The sequence below is a fragment of the Mastigoproctus giganteus genome, chromosome 3 (genome assembly GCF_048544385.1).
Source record: "Mastigoproctus giganteus isolate SK-2022 chromosome 3, ASM4854438v1, whole genome shotgun sequence".
NCBI lineage: Eukaryota > Metazoa > Arthropoda > Arachnida > Uropygi > Thelyphonidae > Mastigoproctus > Mastigoproctus giganteus.
This window is the reverse complement of record NC_143577.1, coordinates 1,980,346-1,999,234: the sequence shown is the minus strand read 5'-3', so window position 1 is coordinate 1,999,234 and position 18,889 is coordinate 1,980,346. Positions and strand designations below refer to the sequence as shown.

Genomic DNA, 18,889 nt, shown 5'->3' with positions numbered 1-18,889 from the left:
TTTTACAATTACAAAAATGAAATAATTTTTGATATTTTTGTGTTGAAAAGTAATTTTGGAAAGGATTATTATTTTTATTCTTTTTTGTGCACTTGTCATTATGAACACTGAAATAAAGGAGTCTTAGCAAAAGGAGTGAGATGCTTGGTCATATCTTTGATTTTAAATTTATTTCCTTTTGACATCATGGTCGTATGCATATGATGAAACATGCCATTTCTTATATAAGTTTCATTTCCTTTCAAGTGAGCATGGCTATCAGTGATTTAAACTCGGTTATCTCAACTACAGTAGTAAGGAAAAAAACAATGGGCTGCTGAAGGTCACCCACCAGACTTCCCTCTGTTCATTTGCTCCATGGTTCAAGTGTGGAGTGGGTAGGCTTATGAATGACCTTGAACATCCTACTGTTTTATCTTTACTGTAGTATTCTACTGGGTGATGCACTTCCAGTTTAGGCCTCAGAAGAAAACTGCTAGTGCAGATTGCTCTGGTTCTTCAGGAGACTGTTGTAGGAGAAAGGTGACTTTTTTTGACAATAAAGGTGGGTGGATTAGATTGCATGAAGCAAAAATTGATGCTGTAATAAAGAGATTAGTTTTAACATGATCTAAAGATTATTATTATTCATGGTTTTAATTTCATTCAAAGTTACAATCTGGCAGAAATTGCATCAGTTTTGCACAATGAAAACACAAATGTGTTACCTCAAAATGATTATTATTATTAAGCATTTCGCTATTTTCATATTTATTATTATTAGCTATATGGTACAAGGAATCGTGAGGCTTATGCTGCACCAGCCAAAAAAAAAAAATTCTGAATTACCCTGAGAGAGAGAGAGAGAGAGAGAGAGAGAGAGAGAGAGAGAGAGAGAGAGAGAGAGTCAGAAGTAGAAAGGAATCACCAAGAAAGAGAAGAATGATAATATTAATATCCAGCTCAGGATCCTGGGTGTGCCCATACTCACCAGGTGTGAGCCCCTGATAATGCAATTTCTTTTGATGAGCTTCCTAGTAATAAATCATTTAGTGTTTAGAAATATTTCCAATCTCAATAGATCAATATTGTTTATTAGAGCCATTTTAAACTAAACAATAGCTTTACTTAAACTTTACCCACAGACTAACAAATTTCCTGTTGACCCCCAAAATAACTTTATTAAAAATGTGATTACTGTTGGTAGCCAAACTGGCATCCTATACCAGTTATATATTCTTGTTTATCTCTGGCATGACCACTAGGTCAGAAAAATTTACAATTAACTACTTAGACAATGAATACAATCATTAACCATATTTAGTAGTCACGTGAGCTTGAACCACTGAACCGCATGTACATTACTGCACTACCACGCTTGCCCACTTGGTATTTCAGGCCTTTTGTTTCTATAGCCCATCAAATAAATAACTGACACAAACTTAAATAGCTATTTAAACAAAACAGCAATTTAAATTTGTGTCCAGTTATATGGGAAGCCAAGACTGCCTTGTGACAATGAGGAAACTGAGTGGGAGGGGACATATTACATGCAAAAGGGTACAACTGGATCCTGTTGGAACTGTTAACAGAATTTACTTGCCTTTCCTATTCTCTCCCTAATTTCTAAAGAAAATATTTTATTCCTTGTCACAAAAAAAGACAAAGTTATCTGGTTTAACCATCATTAATAACAGTTGCTTTAATAAGGATCTCACACAAAAGGCCCTCTTACTTATCCTTAAGACAGATTTGGTCTCATTAGTGAATTTGTAACAACAAGCTCTATGGAGTGGGTTTTTGAAATTTTGTAAAAATTAAAACTTCACAAATAAATGCTTTAAAATATTAATTTATTATTTTGACTATGTTGCTCAACACTAGAAAAAGTTGTCAAAAATCACCTCAGAATTTTTTAAAAAAAATTAATCCTACACCAATGAGCCAAAACATTATGACCAGTGAGTCGTTATGCAAATTGAAGCAACTGCAGGTGAACTACAGCATGTGTGCAGGTCGGGACACGGTATAAAAAACACACGATACTGAGCTCCGTTAATCAGTTTTACTCTTGTTCTTCAGATGGGAAAGGCAGTGGACTTAAGTGAGTTTGACAAAGGCGAAATTGTAATGGCCACACGACTAGATCAGAGCATATCCAAAACGGCACGCCTGGTGGGTTGCTCATGGTCAGCCATGGTTTCCCACTCAGACCACTTCTGAGTGGTCTGAGTGGGAAAACTCACGAACTGCCGGTGAGGCATTGGACAACCACGGCTCATCAATGCTTGAGGTGAGCGATGTTGTTGCTATTTGGTTTTTAGGAGCATTAGCAACTAAGGCCATATTGCTCCGGGAATATGTGGTGGTCATTCCGACCTTTTCGCATCCTTCGTATTTGGTGGCTCACGGGCTCAAACCCCAGTCTAATCAAGAAGCGTGTTCTATGCACTGCTGCTCCTGCCCACCTGACTACGGAGGCGCCTGAGGTGAGCAAAGGCTCTCCCGGATGGTACGTGGCAACAGAAGGTTGCCACAGTGATTGTAGCACAACTTGCCGGTAATTGGAATGCTGGTGACGGGAGTAATGTGTCACAACACACAGTACATCGAACCCTGCTGAAAATGGGACTGCATAGCTGCAGGCCACTCCGAGTGCCAATGCTAACCACAATTCACCAGCGACAGTGCCTACAATGGGCACGTGAGCATCAAATCGAAACTGGACCTTGAGTGATTAGAAGGTCGTCTAGTCCGATGAATCATGTTTCCTGCTGCACCATGTGGACAGCTGGGTATGTGTGTGTCATTTACCTGGGAAAGTAATGGCACCTGGATGCACTGTGGGACGAAAACAAGCCAGTGGCAGCGGTGTCATGCTTTGGGCGATGTTCTGCTGAGATACCCTGGGTCCAGTCATCCATGTGCCGAGCACTCTGATGTCTACCACCTACCTAATCATCATTGCTGACCAGGTACACCCTTTCATGGCAACGGTCTTCTCCCTCTGGTGGTGCCATCTTTCAGCAGAATAATGCACCATGCCACACCGCCTGGATTGTTCAAGACTGGTTTGCGGAACATGAGGAAGACTTCCAGGTATTCGTGTTAGAACAGCAACTCCAATCTGCTACGTCTCAACCACGGACCTTACAGGAGTTAAAAGATCTGCTGGTTACGTGTTGGTACCAGATACAAGACACATTTAGAAATCTTGTAGCGTCCATGCCTTGCCAGGTACGAGCTGTTGTGACTGCACTTGGAGGACGAACATCATATTAGGTAGGTGGTCATAATGTTTTGGCTCATTGGTGTATGTCACAACTCATAACTTTGTTTTGATGAAACAATATCCTCTACATCTATTTATCAATTGGATTTCACTTCCAGTGAAATTCTTCAAAGAGAGCTTTTATAAGTCCAAATTGGACAACTGAAGTCAAAAGAAGGAAGTAATATTCTCCAATTTTCAATACTATCTTCACATTCCCATCTATTATAAATTGAATCTTCAATTAGTCAGCAATACAGAACAAGAGATCGTAGCATATACTTGAAATATTTCAAGACAATATATTTGTTAACACATGCAGTGTTTAAAGAAAAGTTGAAAAGGTCCTGAAAGGTTAAATGATTCTCTTTCATTTGATTCATGTGTCCTCTTATTACTAACAGTACCCAGAATTTTTTTTTATAATACTGTTCAAGTTTAGCATGAAGTTCTCTGAGCAGTGCTGCCAGAACAGATCTGCCAGGCAGATATTGAGCTTGGAAAGTTATCTTGCCACAATTGGGCTGCATTTGAGCCCTTCCAAATGAGTGCAACTGACGATAACCAAAAAGAGAGTCAAAAATGATATCCAAATCTTTGTTAGTGGGGAGCTGGTGCAAAAAGTGACCTCTCACTTTTTGCACTCTATTGTCTCCATACTTCTGCTTTTCCTCCCCCAACCTTCTGCCTCCCCCCTCTATCTTCACGCTAGCGAAAGTCCCACACATCAAAATTAATACATCAAAACCACCATACGCCCAGCATTCGGCCTAAAAAATTAAAGCAATAATACCCCCACGTCAACGCAAATAATAAAAATCACTTTATTTTATTTTCTTGATGACCATTGGAATACGCCACCCAAAGTTTTCTTTTTTATTATTATGAAAGATTATTACATAAAAGGATCCACAACCACTGTAATGAGGCAAACCTGAATTCACCCAAGCAATACTGCTTCAAATCGGGATCTTTGACCATAGATGCCATCCAAGGCCTAATCACCAAAGTGATGGCGGTGCAATGTACCAAGAAATATTTCCTGGTCATAGCCGTCGACTTTGCCGGGGCGATCGACACCCTCTGGTGGCCGAGCGTCCTTTGCAGGCTTAGGGCAGCGAGAACACCAAGCAATTTGTACAGGAGCATCAAAACTTATCTCTTGGACAGAAATGTCCAAGTAATAATGCCCTACAAGAAGTTGACCTGGCCGGTCCGCAGGGGCTGCCCTCAGGGATCTGTCCTGGGGCCGCTCCTGTGGAACAGAGTGTTTGACGAGTTCCTCACTATGGATCTGGTGGAGGCCCAGGCCTTCATAGACAACCTCGTCCTGACGGTCGCAGCGGATTCCAGACAGAACCTTGAAATGCTTGCAAACCAAGCCCTTGAAACCTTGCAGGACTGGGCAAAACTACAAACCTTAACAATCTCGCCAACGAAGACGGACTCAGTACTACTCAGAGGGAGGGTAAACCTTAGAAGACCACCACAAATCAAGCTGGCAGGACAAACAAACTGTCAACGCAAATTAAATATCAGGAACTGATCATCGGTCAGAACTTATCATTTAAACCACACCTAATCTATCTAAAAGAGAAACTGCGGAAATACACAGCACCCGTTGCCAGAGTTACATGCAGGGACTGGAGACCTGAAGAGGTCTCCAATATGGCCTTTAGCCCCCTTCACCTATAATTCCTAACTCCCCGGGAGGAGTGGACGGCTGCACAGTCCCCCCTTCTCGCCATCCCGTTTCCTCTCTGGTGGGGAATGGGCATGCCCCACTGAAACTGTGGCCGCCTTCTCTATTGTCTCCATACTTCTGCTTTTCCTCCCCCAACCTTCTGCCTCCCCCCTCTATCTTCACGCTAGCGAAAGTCCCACACATCAAAATTAATACATCAAAACCACTATACGCCCAGCATTCGGCCTAAAAAATTAAAGCAATAATACCCCCACGTCAACGCAAATAATAAAAATCACTTTATTTTATTTTCTTGATGACCATTGGAATACGCCACCCAAAGTTTTCTTTTTTCTTTTTTTCATCCTAGCCGCCGAAATCTCAGGAAACTAAGCGGCAGGACCTGCCAGAGTAAACTAAGTCTGCTGAGTTCCTGGCCTGCCTCCATGGGGCATAAGTGGGGCAACGTTGGATCCCAACAGGGGTCCAGTGGCTAAATGGCCAGAAGAACAATGGTACACATTACACGATCCAAGATCCATACACTTAAATCTCTGGCATTTACAGTGTACTGTAATACACCACAACATAAACTACGTGGAGATGGGGGGAACCCCTGGTGCTGCTTGACCCTAAAAACACTTACACTTACTTACTACTGACCTCACCTGGGATGTTGGGCTCACCTTTCAGCCTCACTTTGTCAGGATGAGGCAGAAGACATACGTGGCTCTTTGGGCCATGCGTCAGGAGCTCGTTGGTGTTCAACAACAAGCGCTGCTTGTTCGGCACAGCCTGAGGTGTATTATGCCGATTCCTCTCTATGCATCAGAAATTTGGTCATCTGCCCCTGCCTCATACCTTCACAAGTAGCTCAGTTTAGAGTACTGGTTGCTTAGATGGATGAACAGGGTGGTAGGCCTATCTCCAGATCAATCCTACAAGCAAATCTGGCACCACTCCCTGGAGACATATCATCATGACAAAAAATGTCCTCACGCTTAAATTATGTATCCACATAAATCTCTGGCCCGAGGAGGGCAAGAGGGAAGCACCCCGACTCCTGTCTCCCTCTGCGTCTTACGTTGTCAAGCATTGATTCCCTGAGGAATATGTTTCCAGACAATTGTCTTCGGATCTTCAATAAATTTAGGATCCACCCTGATAGGTTCTGTGAAGACAAGCCCTACAGGAAGGAAATCCTCAAGAACTGCTACCAGATAATGAATCTATGATACTCACCTGCTCCTAGACACAACTGACTTTTTTTATTTTTCTTTAACTTGACAAAGACTTTTTGTCTTCATGCAATTATATATTTTGTATATTTAATCCTGTAAATGTCTCGGGTCGAGCACGCATGTACTCTTGTTTTTGGTACATGTGTTCCTCGCACCTTAGTCTGTAAATATTCACACCCTTCTGGCACAGAGCTGGGGTGACCCAAGGTTTCTTGGGAAATAAACTGATTTTAATAATAATAATAACTTGCCCTTAATGCAACATTTAGGTCTAAGCCTCAAACAGTATTGCTTTGTTGGTATTAAAAGCCTAGTAGCTTTTTTTATTACTTCCCATTTAGAATTTTTTGTTGGTGACATCAACATCAAAAGCCTTCCTGAAATCCAAGTATATGGTATCAAATTATTTTTTTTTGCATCCAGTTCCTTGATCACTGTATCATAGTGACCTATTGGACTGGTTAGACAAGACCACCCCTTAATAAATCCATGCTGTGACTGTAGTATAATTGCATTCCTGTCTAGATGGTCCTGCAGTAGTTCTTTAATCAGCGATCCAATTATTTTCCCTGAAACACGTATTAAGCTAACAGGTCTGTAATTATTCATGTTGGCTTCTGATCCTTCTGTATGAATTGGGGACGTATTTGCATCTCCCCTGAATCCAAGGATGCTATTATAATTACAGCTAAGGGTTTGCTCACCTCCTTTGCTGCCTCCCTTAATATGATTGGATAATCCTGTCCTTTTTTATATTGAGCTTCATGAAATTCTCTTCGACTTTCGTTTTAGTATCACAAAGTCATTTAGCTCTTTGTTCGAGTTTCATAAACTTCTGGCATCCCCTTCTCTAAAGAATTACTCATGTGTGAATGTAGATGCAAAATACTATTCAATTTGTATGCTACCTGAGTAGGGTCATCAACAGTTTACCCATAGACATCAATTGGCTCAATGTGATTCAACCCCTTCCTTCTACTGTTAATATAACAGTTTTTCTACTGTTTTTCTTTGCATTCTTTGCCAGAGACTTCTCATAATGTGCCTTAGCTTACCTAACTTTCTTTATGATTGATTACAGACTAATTTATATCTACCATCGCCTTCTGTATCACCTGATAATTTATATGCATCCCATGCACTTTTCTTCTCTGCCATGTATCTCAATAGTTCACCTGATATCCATTTAGGTGAGCTAAATACTGCCTCGAACAGTATTTTTTCGTCGGTATGACACCTAGTAGCTTCTTTGATTACTTCCCATTTAGAATTTGTTGTTGGTGACATCATCAGTTGGTCCTACTGCCACAATTTAAAAACTGTGATCACTACAATCCAGTGGTTGGCGCCTCGGTGGGCAGGAGCAGCAGTGCGTAGCACACACTTCTTGATTAGACCGGGGTTTGAGCCCGTGACCACCAAAATACGGAGCATGCGGAAAGGTCAGGGAATGACCACCGCATATCCCCAGAGCAATATGGCCTTAGTTGCTAATGCTCCTAAAAACCAAAAAACAATCCCGTGGGTCTTTTACCTGCAGATTCTGAATGCTTATAGAATCACTGCTGATAATCAGATTAAGTGTATTGCTTCCTGTTGTTGCCTCTCTAACATGCTACTGTAAAAAACAGCCATCCAAAAAATGCTAGTGCATGAGTGACCAACCTACAAATTCCAGTCAACATCTGGGAAGTTAAAATCCCCCATTATAAGACATTCTGATTTTCCGGCCCACTCTATTTCCCTTTATAGTTGTTTGTTGTACTCATCACAGTCATTATGCCTATAACACACTCCTCTCAATTTAATTTTCCTAGTGCTTATATCACACCAAACTGACTCAACATTGCACTGGTAACCCAAGCTGACTGAATGCACTGCCTTAAATTTAAACTAAATGTCAATGTCATCCTTGCTCTTTCTTGGATGGCTGCATGAGAGATGTATGAAAATTTGCTTTCAGCTAAAGCTTTTTGCTTTAAAGAAGAATTAGACATTATTGGATGAGCTGGATAGTGTGTCCTTTTTTTTTTTTTTTTTTTTTCTGGCTGATGCTGTATAAGCTTGATTAATTTGCTACTAATACTACTACTTAGTATGCTATAATAAATATGTATTTATATTTGTTGTCTTATAATGCATCTGACTCTTCTGATATGATTAATGTTTTATTGTTCGCATGGCTATCATGGGAAAATCCTTCCTTACTATTTTTATTTAAAGGCTAAATGCACAAGGCATAATTCCATATGGGTTTAAATTAACTATATAATATCGGTGTAAATACACCATAGTTAACCCATAAAATTAAACTACATACATTTATTATATCTCATATTGTGGCTACCTTCACAATGAGATACCAGGTATTGCACTACTTCAGATAAGTAACACTTCTCTAGTAGAGAAGACTACTGTTACTTATTCTCAGTAACCAGATGAAAGGCCAACAAGCTTTGAAACGGTGCCATCTGGGTGGTGGTGGTGCCCACTGAGAATAAGTAACAGTAGTCTTCTTTACTAGAGAAGTTACTTATTCGAAGTAGTGCAATACCTGGTATCTTGTTGTGAAGGTAGCCACAATATGAAATATAATAAAAAAAATGCCTTTACTCTACATATGTAGTTTAATTTTATGGGTTAACTATGGTATATCTACACCAATATTATATAGTTACTATTTTTATGAACAAATAAACTACTGAATATGTGATGAGAAGAATAATCAGTTTTTTTTGTACATATTTAATGATATAAATTTGTTTTAAATATTATCTGATTCAAATATATTTATTTAAAAAACAAACCAGTTTATTTTACCTCCTTCCTTCGCAGAAAAAAACACGCATGCATGCACACTGAACGACAGTAAATTTCAATACAGAGGATTGCAATAAACAGATCAAGTAAAACAAAAGTCATTCACTATTAATTATCTTATATATACAGGATGTTTCATAACCACGTGGATTAATTCTGGATTGAACTGGCACCTGAAAAAAATGAAAAGCATTCATACAAATGTGTTTTATGTTTTATCCAATTCTATTGCCATTTGAATTTTAAAAAAACGATTGGGGGTCTGAAGTTTTCAAAAAATTAAAAAAAATAATAATAAATAAAATAATAAACAAAAATAAGAATAGGCAATTTACTAATCATATTGCCATTTAAAATTCAAATTGCCACAGCAGCTCTGTAACTTTTCTCAAATGGACACATGCATGCACGTATGAACTCTTTTTGGTGCTTTCAGTTACAAAATCAATCCTAAAAGTACAGCCCAGTTCTTTGTTTACTTTCATCTGGATTAAATTGTATAAATTATTTTTCTTTCAACTGTTAAAATGGAGATAAGCAAGGAAAAACTATATATTTGTATCCATTTCTGGTAATCTACCAATTAAGTACAATTCAATTTATTAACACAAATTTCAAAATCTCAAAGTCTTTATGCCATTTTGTCCAGATTAGTGGTGCAAGTGTACCAAAAAAGTTTTCCTTTGGTATCTTACAAACTGGAGCATAAAAGACAAATTTATTCACAAAATGCATAACATAAAACTCTGAGATCAAAATATCAACTGGTGCATGTCTGGCAGAATGACATAAGATAGGGTTATAGTACAATGTGAAAATAAATATAATTAAAAAAGATAGTGCATATTTATATTTGGCAAAAAATTAACAATCTCATGTAATGTGGTGGTTTAAGAAATCACAGTTTAAACATATTCCACAGAATGTTTGACTTGTAACTTGGCTAAAGGACAGGAATACTTTTTTTTATTGTGTATTTGCTCCAAATATTTATCCCATTTAGAGGGATTAAATTCAATGTTTAAAAAAGAAAGCAACAATGTTTTCTAAAAACTCATGACAATGTACATACATATATACAAACAAATTCACTAACAGGATCTCTTTACAAATGACTTCAGGATCCCGATGCTTTTTAATCAAGTATTTCCACTACTGTACAGTTGAAAGCCTGGAAAAGAAATTTTAATATTTTAGTAATCATTATGCCAGGCAGAATAAAATGAGCATATGAAGTTTCCTACCTTAATTATTTAGCCCTTTCAATGGGATGTTACATGAGATGAAAATTTCAATTTTTCACTGAAATTTGAAATTTCAGTGAGATGTGAGAACATCTCACATTTTGCTGCATGAAAACACAGCTGCCACTTTGACTATCCTTGAAACCTATTCAAGTCATTCTGAAGGAGTGATATTTAGCACTAATTGTTACTTTACTCAATCTCCCAATCTGCAGATGGATCAGACAGAGACAGTCTGTTCCATTTCATAAATGACAAATATTTAGTTCTATTTTTATGAAATTGTATTGCATTGCAGTACAATTTTATAAAAATAGAACAAAATAGAATTTTATAAAAATAGAAATATTGCAGTAACAATTCTAACCAGCAGCATGTGTGAAATATGTACCTCACTGGCTGCTTTTTACAATGATTGACACTTCCTATCAATTAAATTATGGGCCATTTGAAAGCTACCATGAAAAAATTTCGTGAACTCCCAGACATAAACACATTAGCACATATACTGAAAATTTTACTAGTGAATTTTTACATGGAATTTAAAGTAAATTGTACTGATACAAAATATACATAATCATTGTCAATAACAATGATTATGTACATTTTGACCCTAGGCCCCTGAAACTGGAAGAAAAATTTCAGGGGACGTAAGGGAATACTCCAAATGATGCAAAAGCTCATAGATACCAATCACAATCAAAATGACACGTTTCATCTCTAATAACATTCTTTCCACAAAAAAAAGTTCAATACTGTTCTTCAATTTTCATCACCTTGTATATGAAATTATTATTTTTTTCCCGTTATTTCCGACTTGTGAACAAGACAATCAGTCTAAAAGTCATCTGCTTAAGGAAGGAAAATACAGTAAATTTTGTTTAATTTGTATGTTCAATGTAATTATCCAAATTTTATAATTGTGATTTTAATTATTTATTCTCGTAAATGGTTTTCCATTTTTAATTATTTTAATTATTCTGACACAATGTCTTCTCATGCTCATGGTCTTGTTGAGTTCGTTTGATGTGGTTCAGGGTCGAGTTGGGGCTCTTGGCTTTTGATTCCATTGTACAGTGAATCAGTCACGTCTGTATGAGTGAAAGAATTGATTAAATTATTTTATCCATTTATTTTATTTGTTTACATTTGGAGAACACTGACTGGAAGCAAAATATCTGCAAAAGATTGAGGTAATCTCTTACTCTTTTTAAATATATTGTTACAACGTAGAAGTTATTGAGCCTTGTAGCTCCGTGTTTTACTAATCTTGTATATTAAAATATCTGAATTTTATACTGACCTCTACATTAGAATAAAGTCCATTTCAGGATGGAAAATGCTGTGTTAATATACCTGAATGCTCTAGGATGTGATATTGATAATTAATGGTTCACCAGATTTATTACTGAGTTTAAAAGTGTACAAGACCCCACCCCCAGGTATTAATCATATTTATCCAGTTACGTTGAATAAAAGGTTGCAAAGGAATGTGCCTTTAGTGTTACTTATGAGATTGTCATCAGATTCAGGGGATAAACCCTTGGAATGGAAAATGGCCAACTCACCAATACACAAAGGAGAGCAGCTAAGGAGGAAGTGGGTAGCTATGGACTTCTACATTTAAAGTCATGGAATCTATGATCAAAGCTACTTTACACAAGAAGTATAACATACTAAATAAACTACAACTGGATTTGTAAAGAGAAAATCTTGTTTGGCCAACCTGATAAACTATATGATCTCACAGGAGTTGGATGCAAGAAATAATTTTGACATTATTTAATTGGACTTTAGCAAAGCATTTTACATGGTGCATGGATATTTATGGTCAAGATCCTGAGGTGGATTTAAAGATGGCCAAAAGAAATAAAACAATGGTTGTTAAAAATTACCATTCCTCAGAGTGGGCAAGAGTTATACGCAGGGCTCCTCAGAGTTCAGTGATAGCACCACTAATGTTTCTAATCATCTTGAATGATATTACTGAGGGAATAAAGGATATGATATTGAAATTTGCAGCTAATATAAAGGTCAGATTTTCTTTGACTCGTGGCTAATGATGCGCATCAAAACGAGCTTCTTTGGAATCCCCTCATCTGGATAGGCTTTATGGATGGTCAAAGAAATTGCAGTTATGTTTCATTACTACATTGCATACGCTGGAGAAATAATAACTCAAGAATAAATCATACACTACCTTTGCATCTAGGGAGAAAGAGATTATTTCCATTATATACATCAATGGTGAGACAGCATCTTGAATTTGTGTTTGGGTGTGAAGTCTGCATGTAAGGAAAGACACTGAGCTTCTTGAAAGGATCTAGTGAGAATTGAAAACCAAAGTCCATGGGGGAGGGTGGGCTATGAATATGTGAGTTGCAGAGCTTAGAAACTAAGCATGTTGGGGGAAGGGAATTGAATAACAGAATTTTCACACTGAATCAGGACAGAATTGAAGAAATGAAGGGGACATAAAAGTAAACTATTAGGGAGAACAAACCAACTGATCCTAAGAAAGTTTACATTTGGTCAGCATGTTGTTGGCCACTGGAATAAATTATCTTCCTTGGTGGCTGATGTTGATAGTCTGATGACATTTAAAGGGCAGCTTGATTACTTACTGGAACCTGCCAGTACCCTCTGGCAGTTGGAGGGAAACAACCTGCACCCTTCTGATATGAGGGATGGATGTGCTGGCCAGACTTTTTTTTTTTGACTGATACAGCTTTTTTGCTGCATCAGTCAAAAACTTTATTAGTATTAATAAAGTATTTTAGACTTTATTAATACTAATACTAAAAACCAGATGATGCAACTACTGATAAGTAGAATTTATTTCAATTTTAATTACACATTAACTTAAAGCGAGGTATGGGATAAATTGTGAACCTACAATAATTATAATTAGTCATGTATAAGTCTTGACCTTGCATTCTGATTTTTACAAATTGGTATTTCTCAGACACTCTGACAAAGAAAAATATTTATTGGAGACCTTCAAATTCTGAATAAAAATCTGAACCACTGAAAATAAATGTGGGAGAGAGCAATTTGGTTGGTAGGAACAATCCTTACTGGCGATTATGAACAACAGAAAAATACAAAGTTTCCTAAAGCTGAGATGAATCAAAGTCAATTTGTTTCCTTATGGCTTTTCGCTGAAAATTCATTTTCAGATTCTGAAATTTAAAAATTTAATTTTCAGATTTTTCAGTGTCTGCCAATAACAAATAATTTGAGTTTTACAGTTGAATGTTCTTCATACCATGAGAAAAGTCCATATCTGACCCCAACTTATGAGTACCTTTACTGAAAATGTTGTCATAAAAAATGGAACTAGACAGAAATTTTTGTGATCATATACTAAAATCAACTGCTGGCCAGTAGAATTTATGAAAAAAAAAAACAAAACATTCTGACTTTTGTTTAAGGTAATAGCAGCTAGAACTGAGTCTTTCTCTGGCTATCAGGAAGCTTGTGAAGTTTTTCTAACACTTGTTTCATAACTAAGTCAGTAATAAATACCATCATATGCAAAAAGAATCAAGGAAAATCCAATACATGGAGTACTGATTACAGGTTTCAGACTTCACTTCATTCAAAAGTTGTAGTAAAAAACAGCAAAGTTTTTTTAGTACCTGTATAAAGTATTTTGTGTGTGTGTGTGTGTGTGTGTGTGTGAGAGAGAGAGAGAGAGAGAGAGAGAGAGAGAGAGAGAGAGAGAGAGAGATTAGTTTTGTGGGCTGACATGGCTCGAGACCAGATGGAAGGCCCCAATAAATGAAATGACAAAGTTATTTCTTTAAATCTTTATGGTGGCATAAACTAGAGTATTTAATTCAAGGAGAAATAGTTGCAGCCTAATCTTGTAAAAACTGTGAAATGAGCTGAAAACAGAGATCAAATGAAATCAGATGATAGCTGATGGTTTTTTTTTTTTTTTTTTAAAGTGATGCTAAACAAGCATTTCTTGCTTGGCATTAGTATTTTATTAACACTAATATTCAAGTAACAAAGGTTTAACAAAGAAAGTTTTCCCAAAAGTGATACTTTTATTATTGTTAAACTGTGGGCTTAAATTACTGGAGAATAACTGTATCTTTAAAATGTCTTTTTAAAACACTATTTTCTGATGGCAATTAAAAAGATAGAATTGCTAAACAGAGCACAGAGTGCAATTTAATTGAAAGTTCTACTTCCTTTTCATTATTAACACTATTTCATCATGTGATTGTGATTCTGTCATAGCAACTCATGTGTTTTTTCTATTCTAAATTCATTTACTTACCAAGCAGCAGTATTTGTTTTATTTAATACTTCGTCAAGAGGAGGCAATTTTAACGTTGTCCGAGTGAGTTCTACATTGCGTACACTTCCAAAAAAGTCTGTTAGTGGTACATTGTCTGGTTCTCTTGGGAAAAGATCCCTTCGTGAGGTTACTGTCGAGATGCACATTCGCTTTGGACACACCTGAAGCTACAAAACAAAATTAAACTTGAGCACACACACATATACACAGATTTAAATAAATAAATAAATAAAAAAGAGCAAAACAATATCACTGCAATAAGAAATCTCACAGAAAGTTTTTGGCACTACAAATTTCTTTTGCAAATTGTGTTTTAGTGTTTCTTTTATGTGAATTTCTGAAACTCCCTTGTGTTCCATTTTTTTTATAATTTCAACCCCATTCCACCCACCCATCTCAAATCATTTTTTTTCCTTATTCGTGACATATGTATTTAAAAAAAGTAGAAAAAAAAAAAGGGGAGAAAAATGCATGAAACTATGGCTGGTTAAACCCATCTCTAATGTGGTGCTGTTAAGCCAGTCATGGTCCAGTGGTTAGCATGCACGGAGGTTCTTGAAAAGGCTTTTTATTTTACTGCCATGAAAACTACATGACCCATTGTGAAGCATGGTGCAAGAAAATTCTGTTTGCCCTTAATTCTATATGTATATGGTCTCTTCTGGCCTTAGCCATCTCAAAAACAAACAGAAATTTATTCATTTATTTATTTTAGAGAAGGGTGATTTTTTTTCCCCTAAGGATAGTTCTTGATTTTTCATTGGTTTTTAATCATATTAAGTGTGTATTAAAAAGTTGAAATAATTTTTGTTCTGCCACACTGGAAAGTGTTTATTTTCATAAACACCTTTGTGAAATTCATTTCAAGGTTTTGCCAAGTCAACTACTGCTGACTGGGCAAATTCAGCTACCTTGATTGCATTAAGGTGACTTTGACATGACCCTCCAGATATGGCCTCACAAATGTAGCTTGCATTACAGTCCCTACAGTGAATAAGATAAACAGCCCTTTTCTACCAGGTGTTTTTATACCACTGCTGCCAACTTTCTGGATTTATGATGGAATATTTGTCATTTTTAATAAATCTGACTTTTCGCTCTCTGTTGTAATATAACTGGTGATAAAGAGTTTATCTTTTTTTAAAAACTCAGTTTTTCTCAGTCTTTTTCTTTTTTCAAAGCCACATTAAAAATTCTTTTCTCAAAAGTACATAATAAAACTACATTAAAAACCAAACCAAAATTTTTTAAATATTTGCAAATAGCTGTCAGGTGTGCTGTGGTAGCTGACATTGCACAATAGAAATGTGGGATAATAGCATTGTTCTTTGTTATGTGCAAAGTACTCGTTTAGTACAAAGCTAATTAACAATGTCTTTCGGTAAGATGTCAAAGAAATATGATGTAAAATTTCAGAAATCCAGTCTAAGTCTAAATCTGATTTAACATAACCTAACCTAAATCCAGTCTATGGGGAAAGCCCTGTAATTTAAATTTATGACTCTGGTGCAGAATCATTTATAACAGTGAAAATTCCACCCTCATTCACTTTACTTTAATCTCTCAGAGCCTTATACACCTCAATTAAGTCTTCTCTAAGATGCTTATTTTCCAAAATTCTAGCGCACATATCTAAAGTCTTTTCTCATATGGCTGCCCTTTTAATCTCACCAGGCATGTTGCCCAAGAAGTTCACAGTCATTTTTTTAGGCATGGCCTCTATACTTGAATATGGTATTGAAAGCATGATCATACAATTGTCGGCACCTCCGTAGCCAGGTGGGCAGGAGCAGAAGTGCATACTACATGCTTCTTGTTTAGACCGGGGTTCGAGCCCGTGACCACAAAATACTGAGGATGCGGAAAGGTCAGGGAATGACCACGGCATATCCCTGGAGCAACATGGCCTTAGTTGCTAATGCTCCTAAAAACCAAATAACAAACAAACAACAATACAACTGCCTTATACACTGGAATTATGATCTCCCATTCCAACATGTTCCAGCCTGTACAGTAGCCTCTTATGCAGAATTTAATTAAAATGCTTTACTGCTTGAGTTTCACCAAATTTTTTCAGTGAATTTGTCTAAAGATGATAACACAAACCAGTATATCATCAGTGGATTGACATAGATGGAATCCATACTGGTGATCATTGATCAGATAGAAGATCTCTAGATAGTTCAGAAGTTGGCAGTTAATGGATTTCTCCATTACTTTAGAAAGAGTAGAAGTAATTGCAATGGAACGATAAATGGATGGGGGGATTTTTCACCCTTTTTTAAGAACAGGATGGATATGAGCAAATTTCCAAGCAGAGGGAAAAACACTGGTGGAATAAGAAAGAGTAAAAAGGTGACAAAGAACAGGAGTAAGCACAGGAGCCATCTTTTGAGGACAAGTATAGATATACCATCAGAAATGGAGTTTTCTTGTCCTCAAGACTGGTCACAAAATTCTTCTGACTTCCTTTTGATGGAAGACCACAGGAGGCTTTGAGTGACGTCCACTGAGAATGAGGAAGTGGTTTACCAAGATCACAAATGCAAGTGTTAGAATAAAAGTAGGATGCTAGCAGGTCAGCATTATCTTTAGCTGAGGTGGCAGTGGAACCATTGGGTTTTAACAGATGTAGGAGTACAGATGGGTAAAAGTTGCTTGTTTGTTATTTGGTTTTTAGGAGCATTAGCAACTAAGGCCATATTGCTCCAGGATATGCGGTGGTCATCATTCCCTGACCTTTCCGCATCCTCCGTATCTGGTGGTGACGGGCTCGAACCCCGGTCTAATCAAGAAGCGTGGGCTACGCACTGCTGCTCCTTCCCACCTGGCTACGGAGGCGCCGGCAAAAGTTGCGGCCAACAGCTTTGGTAAAGGAATGATTCTATAGAATGCTCAGAATGATTCCATAGAAAGCTTCCATTTAGGCAAAAAACCAAGTTTACTACTCTTAGCCTGTTCAAAATCTCATCTGCATTGATTAATAACTGATTCACAATTGTTGAAAGCTTTGGTGTAGGCAGAAAATGAACCAGGAGATTTGGATGTAATCCAATGGCAATATGCAACATTCTTATCTTGAACAGCCTTAGCACCTTTGTTGGAAAACCAAGGTTTAGATAAAGGATGAGATTTTAAAGTGAAGTGTGGAATAAAAGATTTCATCCCTACAAGAATAATTTCACAGGCATAATCTGAGAAATTTGATTTGATTTTGGTTTTTATGGTGCAAGGGCAACTAAGGCCATGATGCACCAAGTCCAAATCTGAGAAAACATTGACATCAGATTTAAAACAGTAATCCAACCAAGGAAAATAAAAATAGAAATCTTGCAGGTCATCCCATTTTACATTCTTGAAATTCTTCAACATAGGGTTGAGAATGGCCATGAGAGAAAGGCTCCATTGCAGAAGAGATCATCACCAAGTTGTGGTCTGAGGTGCCCAGAGGACATTTACCTCAACTATTTACCTCAACTATTGTTATGAACAATTCGTACAAGGTCATCAATTGTAAGAGCAAGAACAACTGAAAGCATGTCAACAAGCTGGGTAAATGCAACTCTAAAACAGAAGCCATCTGGAGTTGTGAACATTAAAATCACCAAAGAAAATTGGACTGGAGGATGTCAAGTTTCAAAGAAAAGAAGTCGAAGTGTTGTGTTCAAGTGATTAGTGCACTTTCCACTTACAGTCTGACAGAGAATATCAGAACAGACATACACACAAGTACCACATTTGAAGAGAAAGTAATCATACAGTGAATAATTAGGACAACTGAGATGAGCAGTGATTGTTTGAATCAACTGATAATTTGGTTGACTCAACCAAATTTTTTTGGTTTGGTTTTTCTGTCAGAAAAAGTAAGTGGAACATGGCAGAGTGAAAGTGGAAATGGGCATAACTGAGACTGGACCTGAGACCAGATATATTCCTCGAATGAATAAGGGAGTGTATGGGAGGTTTAGATCATTTTGCAGATAAGTTTGTTCTATCAGTTTGACTATTCATGATGTATTCAGCAGTAAAAGTGTACAAAGTAATGAAATTTTTGGATATGGCCTACACGCAGCAAGCATATACTCAGCTCCTTGACATAATGTGGCCTTGACAAGGCATTTGGGACACGTTTGCACACTTCCTGTTCATAGGGATCTCCCCAGAGTCCAAGGATGCTCTCATAATTAATGGCTAAGGGTTTGCTCACTTCCTTTAATATGACTAATATGACTGGATAGATCCCATACATCCCAGCTTCCTTTTTTTATGTTCAGCTTCAACAATTTCTCTTCCACTTTCCTTTCAGTTATCACAAAGACATTTAACTTGCCTTTGGAG

At 37.1% G+C, this 18,889-nt stretch overlaps 1 protein-coding gene across 1 annotated transcript in view; it reads right to left on the bottom strand.

Annotated features, from left to right (window-relative positions):
* Positions 1-9,766: 9,766 nt before the first annotated feature.
* Positions 9,767-18,889, bottom strand: part of LOC150087607 (GPI-anchor transamidase-like) — an 85,769-nt gene continuing 76,646 nt past the window's right edge. Inside the window, exons 8-9 of the mRNA XM_090369883.1 lie at positions 14,531-14,718; positions 9,767-10,166 (exon numbers count right to left, since the gene is read on the bottom strand). Of these exons, the coding sequence (XP_090226009.1) occupies positions 10,148-10,166; positions 14,531-14,718 (207 nt within the window). The 3' untranslated portion in view covers positions 9,767-10,147. The remainder of the gene's footprint in view (positions 10,167-14,530; positions 14,719-18,889) is intronic.